Raw genomic sequence first — 13,686 nt, forward strand, 5'->3', positions numbered from 1 at the left:
TGTAATATATATTATATAATAAGCCCGACCCGGCCCAATTAAACCCATGACAGGCCGGCCCATCATTGATGGGCAAGGCCAGCCCGGCCCGATGCCCACTCCAACCTCAGTACATGAAACAGCAGTCAACCCGCCTAGCAGGGATGATTTTTTTGGGGGTTGGGACTCTCTTCCTATTAAATGGCAAGTAAAAATTTCCGCGTGTGCAGCAAAGCGCCAGCTCGTCTGCTGACGACCATCCATTTCAACATCTTTTGAGATGAGAAATGCCAAGACAGCATACAATGTGTGTGAAGTAAAAAAAAAAAAAATTTGCTTGTGATCTTACAGATCAGGACACGTGTAGTGACAGTGCTGGCGCCTACTTTGGACTCTTGTGGCTTAGCAACGATCTGCTACTCGGATGTGATGTGATTTTGGTGTGGGACTCTTCTTGATCACCTGGGTATCAAGTTAAGCGGTAAAAAGTTAAAAAAAAAAAATTACCCGTATATACTCCTCACGTGAAGAGCCAGCCAGCGCCTACTTGGACTCTTCTAGCTTCATCTTCTCTATAAATTAGTCACATATCCAAACGTTTGTTCTGCACAGCCAAGAAAATTCGAAAAAGAGTTTTGCTTGAACGAGAGGGATAGAGTAGCGAAGATGACTCTGAATCATTTGTTCCGCACAGCCCTCAACTCCAAGGTGTATATATTATCTCTCTTCCTTTAATTTTCTTTTTGGATTATCGAGTGTTGTTGTTGTTGTTGTCAATGCCTTGCTGAAGATATTGTTTTAATTTCCTTCTGTTAATTAGATTAAACTTTTTTAAGTGCATGGAATTTTGGATTTTTTTTTTTTTTGCTTGGGATGAAATTAATAATGTGCATGTTTTAAGTTGAATGAGGTCGTCTTGATGACAGAGAGAGAGTTCGATAGGAACGAGCTTCAAGTGGGTTTTGAAATTTTCATCAGGTTGCAAATAAAACCATAACTCATCTATCCTAGATTCCGAACGGGAGATTTCATAAAATTAACTATATCCGACCTTGTCACTAAAATTGTTAAGTGAATCCGGTTCCAACCCACACCATATATTCAAAGACGAGAATCATCCACCGTACGTAATCTTTTGTCCATTTTTTTTTTAGAATAAAATGTCACAAAATTTAAGCTTTCAGACATGGTAGAGCAGTGTGAGTGAAAAGTCTAACAGATCGTATGTTTAAACTTTAAACCATGCTGCCGTCATTTCAATGCCTTAATAATAGAGTCTCGGTCCGTTACCCAAATCTGGCCCAACTGCATTGCTTTTCATCTGATTGGACCTTATTGTGAAACCGATCGATCGATACTGGTTTCAGATTCGAAATTATCTGAAAATCTTTCTTACCCAATGTCTGATAAGGACTATATCCAGTACCCGACCGAATTACTTTCGGGTCGGGTTGAATTTGGGCTAATGTTTTTGTTATCCCCCAGGTCAGTGCTATCCCAAGATATGTTGCTGCCACTGCAAGCTTTCAACAGCATGTCCTTCAAGGCCCGGCAAATTCAAGATGGAGCAGTTCAGAAGCATCTTTGATGAATGATGCAGAGACCGAAAAAAGGTATATGCCGTGCACATGAATATTCACGCACGCATTTTGCAATGTGGAGTCATTCTCTTATTTTTGCTAATTACATGTTGCAGTTATAAAGGTCACTCCTTGCTGGCACCATTCACTTCTCCTCTGGAAATTGCTACTATAGATCCATTTGTTGTCGAAAAAACTGAGGTACTTGCATCAGAGATAATTAAGATGGATATTACGGGCTAATTAATGCTGTTCTGTGCATCATTTTTTTCCCCAAGTGATGTTTCTTAGCAATTTTATTGCTTTATTCAAGATTTCTTAATTATTCAAAATCCAAAACAGCAGTTTTAATGGACCTTTTTACCTGAATTATGACTTGGCATTATATCTAACTTGCCAAGTTGAGAAACTTCTTTACATCAGTAGCTTTTCTATATAATATATTGATGTGAACGTTGCAGGGAATTTACCTTTATGATGTCAACGGGAAAAAATACATTGATGGTTTTTCAGGAATGGGTTGTACATCCTTAGGTATGTCCAAGTTGTATTGTTTATTGTTTACTCTTACAGAAAATTGCACCATTCAGGCTTCATATTGGGACATATGACTCCTAACAACATTTAACATAGTCTTGGCATTAATTTGCCTCTCTTTTTTTTCTTTACTATATTCTTGGATTTGTTTATTTAGACGTTTAATTTCAGCCAGATGAATTTGCTGTTATGATGGTTGGGAGCTTCATAATAGAACTGGAGAACAATGTTACGTTAAGATGTTATTTCAAACATTTCTTCAAGATTTGGACTCTATTGTAACGGTTGTAGCAATTGCTGCAAACATTTTTATTGATTTAGGTGTTAATGGCTTTAAGGATGTCTACTTAGCACATAGCTTGAACGCCTCTCCTTTTGTGGGATTTGGACTCGGTCTGGATCAAGAAAGTCCTCTTATCTTGCATACCTTTACAAGTTTGGATTTGAAATTCAGCTCATACACTTTTCCTTGAGTATGTCATCTGTCTCTCTTTTTGTGGACTTGGCTCATATGTTCCTTCTAGTGATTGTTCTTTAGCACCATCTAGAGAAAAATCTCTTAGTTTGCTGTTAGTACATGTTTTCCATGCTTTTAACGTAACTCACTATCAAGCTAAGATCTAGCTTAATTAGAAATGGGAATTCACTGTGGTCATTGATGAAGGTCTCAACAGATACATGTAGCATGAGACTTTCTTAATGACCTTTGATTTAGCTAATCATAGGAGAAAATGGTGCATTTTTGGAAACGGTAAAATCCATTAGGAAAAAGAAAAGAAAAAAATCCTCTAGGTGTAGGGTCATAAAACTTGTATCTCTTCTGACAAGGAGGATTGCATTTGTGTTACTCCATGTTCAAACCTCTATTATGGCTATAAACATAAACATAACATGTACCGAAATACTTTGTGTGGTAGGAGAAGGACACGTACAAGGGCTTGGAACCTGACTTTCTTTCAAATATTGGCATCATATTGATATATCTTCTATTGTAAGAATGCCCTCAGACCTATTGATTGTCTACTATTGTAAGAACTCAAACCATTGACTTAAGAACATTGATCTCAAAGAAAGTGCATGGATTACCTCTCATAAGTTTGGATTTATTCATTGGCTATATCACTTTCATGAGGGAATAGCATGCTTGAGACTCTATATTCTATACCATTCTCAAGAAAACAGTCTATAGTAGATAAGAGGTGCATGTACATCCACCATTAGGCTTGGTATATTTAAAGAAGCACTATTCAATTTGTATATATGAAAAATGTGATTTCATCTTAATCTTGATGACATGAAGAGTTTGTTCTACAGAAGGAATCATTGGTTTGCATGACGAACTACTTGACTGTAAAAATGACATTTCTAGCTGCAGTCATTCATACATCAAGAAAGTTGTTATTCCTTGAGAGATGTGTTCATTCACGCCAATATCGCCGATCGAACCTGCAAGTGCAGTAAATAATGAAAAGAAAAAGGATTGAGAGAGAGAATGAAAGAGTAAGAGAGAGAGAGAGGTTAGGACACACGAGTTGCTTGGTCTCAATCTTCTTCCTAGTTAAGTGATGGTCCATTTTTATATGTTTAGTTATTCATGATAATGTCATGTCATATAGTCATGTATTCAATTGTGATTATTGGGTTGGTAATTTTTGTCTCTGGGTCTGCGAATTGCATAAACTCAATAAAGCTTTACAAATAACAAGAGAATGAACATTATAGAACATTTCATATAACACTATCTAATTACTCAACTATCATTCAAATCTTTAATATAAGCAAAATACAGTTTTGAGAAGGTGTTTTCCTGTGAAACAATAAGTTGTTCCTTGTAATGATATTTGAATGTTTAACGCTAAAAATTTGTTTCTTGACTCCTAGGCACATATACATATACATATATATATATATATATATATATATATATATAGGGAGAGAGAGTAGTCATGGTTCTTTGTAAGTGTTGTCATGTTAGAAGTCTTGAAAAGGTTACTTACCATGTATGTTTAACAGTAAAAAAACTAGTAATGTGATAATGTTCCTTCACCAGTTCATCTATCTCAATGACTTGCAAAGATCGATGGCACTCAATGTGCTTATTTCGGCCAACATTGACAACCCTACTTAGCACCTGTATTCTCTAAGATGTATAAATCTAGAAAATTGACTGTACTATTGGCATTTAACTGGTTTTGTAGTTGTCCCTTTAACTTTTCAGAATATTGTTTGTATGTCTAGTCCCTACTTTTCTTTCATTTGTATCATGTACTTCTCATTATAAAATAAGCTTTGTTTTAATCTATATATGTTTGTAGGTGGAAGTGAATCTCGGCTTGTGGAAGCTGCTACTGCACAATTAAAGAAATTACCATATTACCACAATGGTTGGAATAAAACTACAAGGCCTTCCATGGTACTAATGAATGACTTGATCTTGTTAACATGTCCATCATGATGTATCTTATTTAAGATACAAAAGCAACTAATTCAGTTTTTTTTTTCCTTTTCTAATCGTGGATGATTTCTTTGATGCATGCATATAGAAGAAGTCCATGAGTGTGGATGTCCTTATATATGCCAAAATTGACAAGTCACTATTGTTGAAGAACATTGTTCTTTTTTTTTTGAGGAGACATGCGAAATAATTTATTGAAAAGAAATGTAAGATCATTGTTCTTATTGTTCCTTGATTCTTAAATTGAACACGTCATAATCTTTCTTCCATTAATAGTATTCTGATTAAATTCAATAAAATCTTTCCTACAGAGTATAGTAATGTAAAATATTATCATTAATATAACTTTAGCTCTCGTTTTATTATTTTTCTGTGTTTGTTTTCTTTCTCCCCCTTTTCTACCTTTGTTTTTATGACAAGTTGTATCTCATGATTCGATGTGATTTGGAAGCATTGTAAACCAAAGAAAGAATCAGGAGAAATCCGAGCTCCCACTTGATGTCACCTTTTATGGGAATCGCTGCATCTTCATCAAGCTCCTTTTGACCTGATTGATGTTGTTATTTTGCCATAGTTCTGGTCAAGTTTCTCAATTTTTGGTGTACAATTGGTAGGAATAATGAATCTTTGCAGCACTATCTTAGCTCAAATTGATTGTAGTCTAAGAGTTAACTGAGTGGATAGTTTTTCTTGTCATTATTCTTGTAGATAGTGTGTGATGAGGCTGAAATATTTTAGACATGCTCAGTCTAATTGCATCAATGTGATTGATGTGATTCTTATGGCAGTGAAGTGTTCTGTTGGAGACTTGATTCTTAATTCAGAATACATCAGCTGACACAAGAATGATGAGTTTGTGTCCTTCTCACGAGAGATTTTTTTCCAGATCCCATTGTGGGTCATGGTTCATAAGCTTTGGGAGATTCTACTTAAATTGGATTTAGCAAATTGAGCGTAGGAAATTCCAATGTTTTGAACTACAACAATAGAATGAAGCCAATTAAGAGTAGTTAGTGGCAACAAGATCTCCTATTGTTAATGAAGATATATGCATGCAAACTGTGCATGCACTCAGGATAGAATACAATGTGTTCACCATAATGTTTGCAAGTCAGATTCTATGGCCAAGTTTTGATGAGCTTCACACTATGTTGTTGAAAAATAAGGCCATGTCCAATATTCGGTCATCTCAAAAGTATGACGCTCAACATGGGGGTGTTGGTTGCTTTACAAACATCACCTGTAAGGTTGTTGTGATTCAAGTTCAGGTTAAGGATATTGGGTAGGTTACAAATTGAACTTGGTATACTCCGACTGAATTCATTGTCCGAGAGGTCAATATATGTGAGGTTCTTCGGTTCCCCCAACAAAATTAGGAATTTCCCCGGATAGAAGGTTGGATCTCAGGTCAAGAAACTGCAAGCCATGGAGGTTTCTCAACGTGGGTGGGATTCCACCTGTTAAGAGATTCTTCCCTAGGTTGATTTGCACCAAATTCTTTAGGTTCCCTAAACCCGGAGGCACTGTCCCGGCCAACCGGTTACCACTGAGGGAAAAGGCTTTGAGCAAGGGCAACTTACCTAAGCTTGAGGGAATGCTTCCTTCCAGTATGTTGTTTTCTAGGTAGAGTTGGGTGAGGGATGACAACCTTGAGAGACTTTCAGGGTTTAAAGGAGAGTTGGTTGTCCTAGTTATGGAGGTTACAGTGAGGTTACGGATATGACATGCCAAATGTGAGGGCATCCCCAACGCACATTGTTATTGTGCTACTGTTATAATCTCATTTATTATTATCTCTTTTTTTTTATCGTGACTACTACTACTACTGCTTATCCTAATTTTAAGGGGATAGTAAAGACACAGATTTTTTCTTTGTTAGTTAAGATATTTTGCATCTCCTTCTCCAATCCTCTTCAACCGTTCTTTAAATTTTAACAATTTTCCTTTTGAAGGAAACCAAAAGAATTTCATCAAGTATGACTTATCTAATGTCATGTCACATATAGATAAAATCACAATGTTTTTTTAATAAAAAAATTTAAGCTGCCAAATCAATTTCCTATTTGATTTGGATCCATCCATTAGGAGAGAGATCTTCGCTTCTACACGTGTGTATGTCCATATTATTTATGTATTTTCTGAGAAAGCAAATAAAACTGTGTCAAGTTTGATTTTCCTAAATAAACATTTAGGTAAATTGTAAGTATTCAACTGGCTAATTGAATCAGATCTGGTTGTTTTGCTTGTGTTTCTATCGAATGAATTTTTGCATCTCCTTGTGAGTTTGAGGCTTTCTTATAAAAGCTTTGAGTTTTCTGTTTGAGAAAATAGGGGATCAAGTAAAATCAAAACCACATTTAACTGCCATTTCATGCCTTACCTGAAAGAATTGGCCCTCATAATGACTATTTCCAATGACATTATAATCATAATAGCTGTAATAGTCATAATCCTTATAAGTTTTAGTTGTTTTCTTTGTTTTTTGGATGTATCTAGCTGCTATATCAAATGGATTCTTGGATCATCATTCTAAACTTTGCGGGGCTAATGCTTAGTTTTATTCTGTAAGGAGAATTTGATAATAATAGGGACTCTGGACAAGTATAAACATTCTCGTTAATGGCATAATTATACAGCAGTCTCAACTATGGTTTAGTTTCATATGCCTGCTTTTGAGATAATCACATTGTTTGTATTTGTTATTTCTTAATGTGAATAGTGCCATTTTCCAGCATGGATATTTGAAAACTTTACAAATGAAACTTTATCATAATTTCAGGCTCTTGCAAGAGAACTTATTGAAACCTTTACTGCAACAAAGATGGGTAAAACCTTCCTCGCATCCAGTGGTTCCGAAATTAATGATACTCAGGTTTGTGGGAAATTCTATGATGCATAATAAACATAATCAGATGTTCAATAACCTTTTAGTATGCATTACATGCAGGCCTGTAAAGGTCTAAAGATTCTTGACTGTTCTATCATAAAATAAGGGTTTGATGTTTATTAGAATTCATTGTTAATTTATGTTGAAGAGAACTTTTATATTTCATTTGTTTTCATCCCTAGCTGTGAATGTCTTCTGTCGCAGCATCCTTGTAAATCTATATCACACATTCTGGTTATTTGATATTTTACCCTAATCTTCAGAGTGTCACTCAGACTCTTATTTTCAAAGCCATCAAATAGTATTGTTTCTGGGCTGTACAATACAGCATAGGAACCATATCCATTTGTCAGCTTATGGATATTTGTATAATACATGTCAGTGTCCATGTCCGCTCATGTCACCAGAGACACACCCAAAATGGTGTGTCCCTGTGACAGATTTAGGGTCAGAACAAGCAGCATTTCTCTGTCCAAAAGGTTGAATGTTCGTGGAAGAGTCAACCAAGAGCTAGTTGCATTAGTTGCCATAAATTAAGCATGATAAAAGTGGTTATCTTAAATTCTATAATTCATTATGTAGTAGGATGTGGTTGTTTGTTTTTCATATACTATTCTACTGCAGACATGTTTTTCCTTCTGCTTTCACTAATGGAGTGTTTCAAAAAAAATTACTCATCTGGCTTATAGTTTGATTTCCTTTTCAATGTTTAACTTAATACTTTAGCTTGAACCAGCTTGTTTTGCATATTTCTAGGTGAAGATAGTATGGATGTACAACAACGCATTGGGAAGGCCACAGAAAAAGAAGTTTATCTCACGAAAAAAATCGTATTTTCTTTCCAATCTTTATTCATGACTTTCTAAGATGTTTCATCTCTCAAAATTTCATATTTGTGAATGAGGAATCTGATTTTTTTTTGTTCTTCTCTTTGCTATTTTGTGATTCTTGCAGATATCATGGATCAACTATGATATCAACAAGCCTTTCAGGGTAATCTTTTGGTCTAATTGTCTTCTCTTATAGATAATTATAAAATGTAAATGAGCCTCAGTTTGATCAATCTCAAGCTTTCTTCTCTTTAAGTCTGCCACTGCTACAAACAAGACAGTGGAAGTCTCCAGCTATGCATAGTGCTCTCCCTTTCATCATCAATTTACAGTAGACGTTCTGTTTTTCATTAGTAGTTCCCTTACCTTTTAATTTTCAACATTTTCGTCTGGCTCTAATTCATGAAATTATGATGCTTATATAGGCAGGCATCAATGTATCAACAGTTTGATCTGCCAGCACCATTTGTCTTGCACACTGACTGTCCACATTATTGGCGCTACCGTTTACCAGGTTCTTTGACGTATTAACTTTTACAATTGTTCTCTTTTGGTTTCGGTATTTTTCCAATGGCACTTCTCTATGTGTGTAAACATGTCATAGCTGAATACTATAGGTGAATCCGAGGAGGAGTACTCTACCCGATTAGCAAATAACTTGGAGAACCTTATCTTGAAGGAGGGACCAGAGACGGTAATTGTGTTTCCTCCTTTTTTCCGTAACTGAAGACATTAGGTAAGAACCTCAGGTTTGATCTCTTGCTAATTTGCTTCTTCATTATCCAGATTGCAGCATTCATTGCAGAGCCAGTGATGACTGCTGGGGGTCTCGTTCCTCCTCCTGCTACATACTTTGATAAGGTATGCTACATTTTTCTTTCTTGTAAGGTAATCCAGAAAAAAGAGTAGAGGTTGATTGTGTTATATTCTATACTTATCAAGCTTTTTGACATCATTATCTCTTTCTCCAAGTTAGTTTGGATAAATATACTCTTAGAGACCTTACCCAGTTTAATTTGGGATTTGGGTTTGAGCCAGGCCCTGTAAATTTCTTCTTTATCTTTTTTGTGAATATTATGGTGTTTCTATAACAATTTAAATTATAAATGTGATGGTGGTGATCAGTAATAACATAACATTGTTCTCATGAACTTTTGTGTGCACCAAAGTGCGTTGTTTTTTCTATTATTTTAAAAAATGTGAAGACATGGATGTGATCTACACTTTTGGTCTCATTGGAACCGGCTTCTAGATCATCCGATTATGACATGTAAACAAGTTTTTTGTTGAAGAAACATGATCCAATTTGACATTTTCTAACAAATGGGCCATTCTGAAACATCTGTAGGACTGGAATTGCTAAAAAGCACCAAAAATGCTCCATCCACGAAAACTCACATATTTTTGGTTCACACGGTTCTGTGAGAAACATGGCCCCTTCTTCTATATAAAGTAAGGGGCTGCTCATGACTTTCATGTAAATGAGACTAACTAATACATGGCCTTCAAGATTGTATAGAGATTATTTTGTCAACATTCAAAAGGAGTCTTTAAGGGGCCGTAGTCGAGGCTTATGCCTTTTACTTCTCATGGGTCTACCTGGCTTTAGACTTTAGAGCTATATCACACAGATACTCGATTTTTTGTCTGCCATTCCATATCCTCTCATAGATTAGTCACATTGGAAACTTCACAAAATGTCATTATCCTTTTGTCCATGGACATATCCATGTGACGTGCTTTAGAGGCTGCAGATAAGTTTCATCATGAAAGAGCATTCACAAGCGTTATTGGAATATCATGCCTAACTTCCATCCGTGCACCTTGATTAAATGCTCTGAAGGTTAAAGGAAACCTGTGTGTGTGATTCCACACGTGAAGGCTTTTTCATTTTTCATTTTTGGACATAATATTGTTTATTTCATAATATCTTTCTTAGCCTTTTAGCTTATTTCCAGTTAATTAATGATTGGTATTGTCTTGCTTTTTTTTTCTCGTAGTGGATAATGAGTCTTCTTATTTGTTTTGATTTAGGTTCAAGCTGTCCTAAAAAAATATGATATTCTCTTCGTTGCTGATGAGGTATTGTGATATTTCCTTTTTCCTGAAACTTTTTTCACCTCAAAATTATCACTCAAATTGAATTATGTGTTCTTCTTTTGCTTACTTTGCTAATGCTGTTTTACCTCTCTGTAAACTTTTTTCAGGTTGTCACTGGCTTCGGAAGGTTGGGAGTAATGTTTGGAAGTGACAAATACAATATTAAGCCAGACCTTGTAACCTTAGCAAAGGTTGCTTCCAGGGGAATATCAAATGCCATCATTATAGCATCCACAGCATATAATTTTTAACTTGTGATGTACATGCAGGGTCTTTCATCTGCCTACGCACCCATTGCAGCTGCTCTTCTGAGTGAAGAAGTTTCAGAGGTCATATGTTCTGAAACCAACAAAATTGGTAAGGCTCTTTTCTTCTAATGCGCAATGCTTTAAAACCAATTTTCTGAAACAGTATTGTCTCACCATCTTTCTCCTGAGATGAATTTCAGGTGCATTTTGTCATGGATTTACTCATAGTGGCAATCCAGTTGGCTGTGCGGTTGCTTTAGAAGCACTCAAGATTTATAAGTATGTCTAAGATGTCTGATTTATATGACATGACAATATTTGGTCATCTTAAATATTATAATTATCTATCAATTATTTGCTTGATGATGAAAATTAGCATTATAACTTGACATAGTACAAACATGTGTTAATATAGCTACTCTTATATTCATCCATTTTGCATCATTTGTGATTGATCTCCAGGGAAAGGTGTATCCTTGATAATGTCAACACCGTAGCTCCAATGTTACTAGATGGTATGCAAGCCTTTGCTGACAGCCCAATTGTTGGGGAGGTATCTGCACAAGGCTTTTTTTTGTAATTGTCAATTTTTAACACTTGAATTACAATACTAATAAGGTCAGACTAAATTGCTTTTGAGTTGTATATAGTTCTCTGTTATTTTTTTGATAATATGTCGATGTTCGTGCAGGTAAGAGGGGTTGGGTTAATGGTTGCGACCGAGATTGTTGACAACAAGTCACCTAATGATCTTTTCCCGGAGGAATGGGGTAAAACCTTTGTTCTGAAACACAGCTGTCACTTGCATGCAGTTTGAGAACATTTTGCCTGTTGTCAACTGCTTCTGTTAATTTCCTTCTTTGAATGAACTGGCAACTACTTATGTTTGTGACATGGGTAAACTGCACTGAACCCTGAGGGAGTGCACATGCGCACACACATGCACACACATATATCATGAGTCTCTGGTGTTGATGTTTTCCAGCGGATTTGGTATAGATGAGCTGCATCTGTGTATTTTTTAGTAAATCAGCTTGTCATGATTTATTTAGTATTGTTTACATTTCAGATAAAGCAATTTGGATCTAGGCCATTCTTCTGATCATTGCATTTTCATGCAATTTCAACTAACCATTCTGCCCTTAAAGTATTTGTAATTCTTGACTTGAAGCATGTTCCATGCCAAAAAGAACTATGATAAAAGCACCCATGTAGTCCTTAAAAATCCATCCATACATGATATTCTGCTCACTTGTACGAGTTTTTGGTGTATGCACATCTATGCTGAATATGTATATGTATCAAGATATATAAGATCACTGTGGTGTGGATGTGTGTACCATGTCATTGAGTTTGATGGCGCATATTTATTTATGCATTTTCAAGTAGATGTGACTGTATGGGTGGTATTATTAATCATGCTTTTAGTATAACAATTTAGGTGTGAAAAACTTCCTTTTATGGTTATATTTTGATTGCAATATGGAGTACTTGTTTTGATCATTATATATAATCTATTTTAACATTTAAATTATTGGTTCAAAAGTATGTTTTAAAGTGAATAAACCATGATTAATCAATCAATACGGTCAGATTTGGTTGACAATCATGAATAATGAGCATTCACTCATTGATACCAAATATTTTGCGCACACTTCCAAAGCAAAGGCTTATACAAATATACAGATATGTCTTCCCTGTTTTCAAGGAAAATTAACATTCAATTTTCTCTGTGCAGTTTAGAGTCTCATATCCATTTCTATGTGGCATAGCTTCTGCTATCGTTAATTCAATTCTTTATCCAACACCAAGTTATCAATACATCTTCCGCCATTTCAATTTAGTTGTCTAATACCGCACATGGATATATATATATATATATATATATTTATATATATATGCTGATTGATTGTGTTTGGTCATTGTGCATAAAAACTTGCATCTTCAATTCTTCATATACCGTCACCTCAGTTTAAGTGCCCTTTTCATGTAACTGCTTCCAATGATTGGCTAATAGTCTTAATTGGTCACATAGTATGGGATGTGATGATCACTTTTCTTGTGATTATTTGGTGTTGATTCTAGGAATCCCAGATTATTTGGAAGCAGAATGTCAAAAGCGAGGCTTGTTGATCCGTAATATGGGGACTGCCATAGGGATAGCTCCGGCACTTATTTCAACTCCAGCTGAAATAGAAAAAGTAAGCTATGGTCGTTATCTTTTGAGACCAATTATTTTCTTGAAGTTTTTAGTTGGTTAACGTTTTGCTTTGTGGTTTTGTCAGATGGTCAGCATATATGGAGAAGCACTTAAAAGCACAGAGGAGAGAGTTAAAGCATTCAAATCTCAGAAACAAGCCTGATTCCCATGTTTCTGCTGTTGTATTAATAATGGCCAATTGTGGTTCAGAAAAAAAACTGAAATCATTGTAGGAATTCTCCTATGGTTCCCATGTTGCTGTTGTTGTATTAGTAATGCCTGTTTGTGGTAAAATCTTAAACAATGAGCGTGTGTCTCTCTCTCTCTCTCTCTCTCTCTCTCTCTCTCTCTATATATATATATATATATATATATATATATATATATATATATAAGAATTGATTCCTCATACTATCCATAAGGTGTGGATAGTGCTGATTTTCAATGTCCTACGTCATGTTTTTCAAATCAGACGGGACAGATGTATTCAGCATGTTTTGTGTGCTAAGAATCAATTGTTGGATCGTGTTTTCTGATTAAAAAGTAAAAGTATGAGATTTGAAATTTATGAAAATGTTGAGTTAATTTTTTAAAGCTTTTAAGAACCGACTCACCTGTCATATTAGGATAATCTAAAGTTGGATCCTGCAAAACAAACTGTAGATCACATCCATAATGTTAGATTGAAAAAAAGGAAAAACTATAAAAAAGATTATGAAATTGAAACTCTCCATTCCCTCCTACCAGGGTAAAGGATCCAATCTCTCTCTCTCTCTCTCTCTCTCTCTCTCTCTCTCTCTCTCTCTCAAGGGTACGAACCACCTAGTTGGCTGGTGTTCGGTGGTTTTGTCGTGTTCTATAGCTTGTTTA

The 13,686-nt window shown here is 35.4% G+C and overlaps 1 protein-coding gene across 1 annotated transcript; it reads left to right on the plus strand.

Moving 5' to 3' along the window:
• Window positions 1–527: 527 nt before the first annotated feature.
• LOC149832344 (vanillin aminotransferase-like) lies at window positions 528–13,110 on the plus strand. The gene is made up of 19 exons (XM_090014461.1): window positions 528–687; window positions 1,465–1,592; window positions 1,676–1,760; window positions 2,021–2,093; window positions 4,412–4,509; window positions 7,331–7,423; window positions 8,195–8,268; window positions 8,393–8,431; window positions 8,694–8,782; window positions 8,886–8,962; window positions 9,055–9,129; window positions 10,303–10,350; window positions 10,476–10,559; window positions 10,638–10,725; window positions 10,817–10,895; window positions 11,079–11,169; window positions 11,308–11,386; window positions 12,702–12,817; window positions 12,902–13,110. Exons 1-19 carry the CDS (start codon window positions 646–648, stop codon window positions 12,977–12,979), a joined length of 1,536 nt encoding a protein of 511 aa, XP_089870587.1. The 5' UTR covers window positions 528–645; the 3' UTR covers window positions 12,980–13,110.
• The last annotated feature ends 576 nt before the right edge of the window (window positions 13,111–13,686 follow it).

The sequence above is a fragment of the Nuphar pumila genome, chromosome 7, assembly GCF_984573655.1.
Source record: "Nuphar pumila chromosome 7, dmNupPumi1.hap1.1, whole genome shotgun sequence".
NCBI lineage: Eukaryota > Viridiplantae > Streptophyta > Magnoliopsida > Nymphaeales > Nymphaeaceae > Nuphar > Nuphar pumila.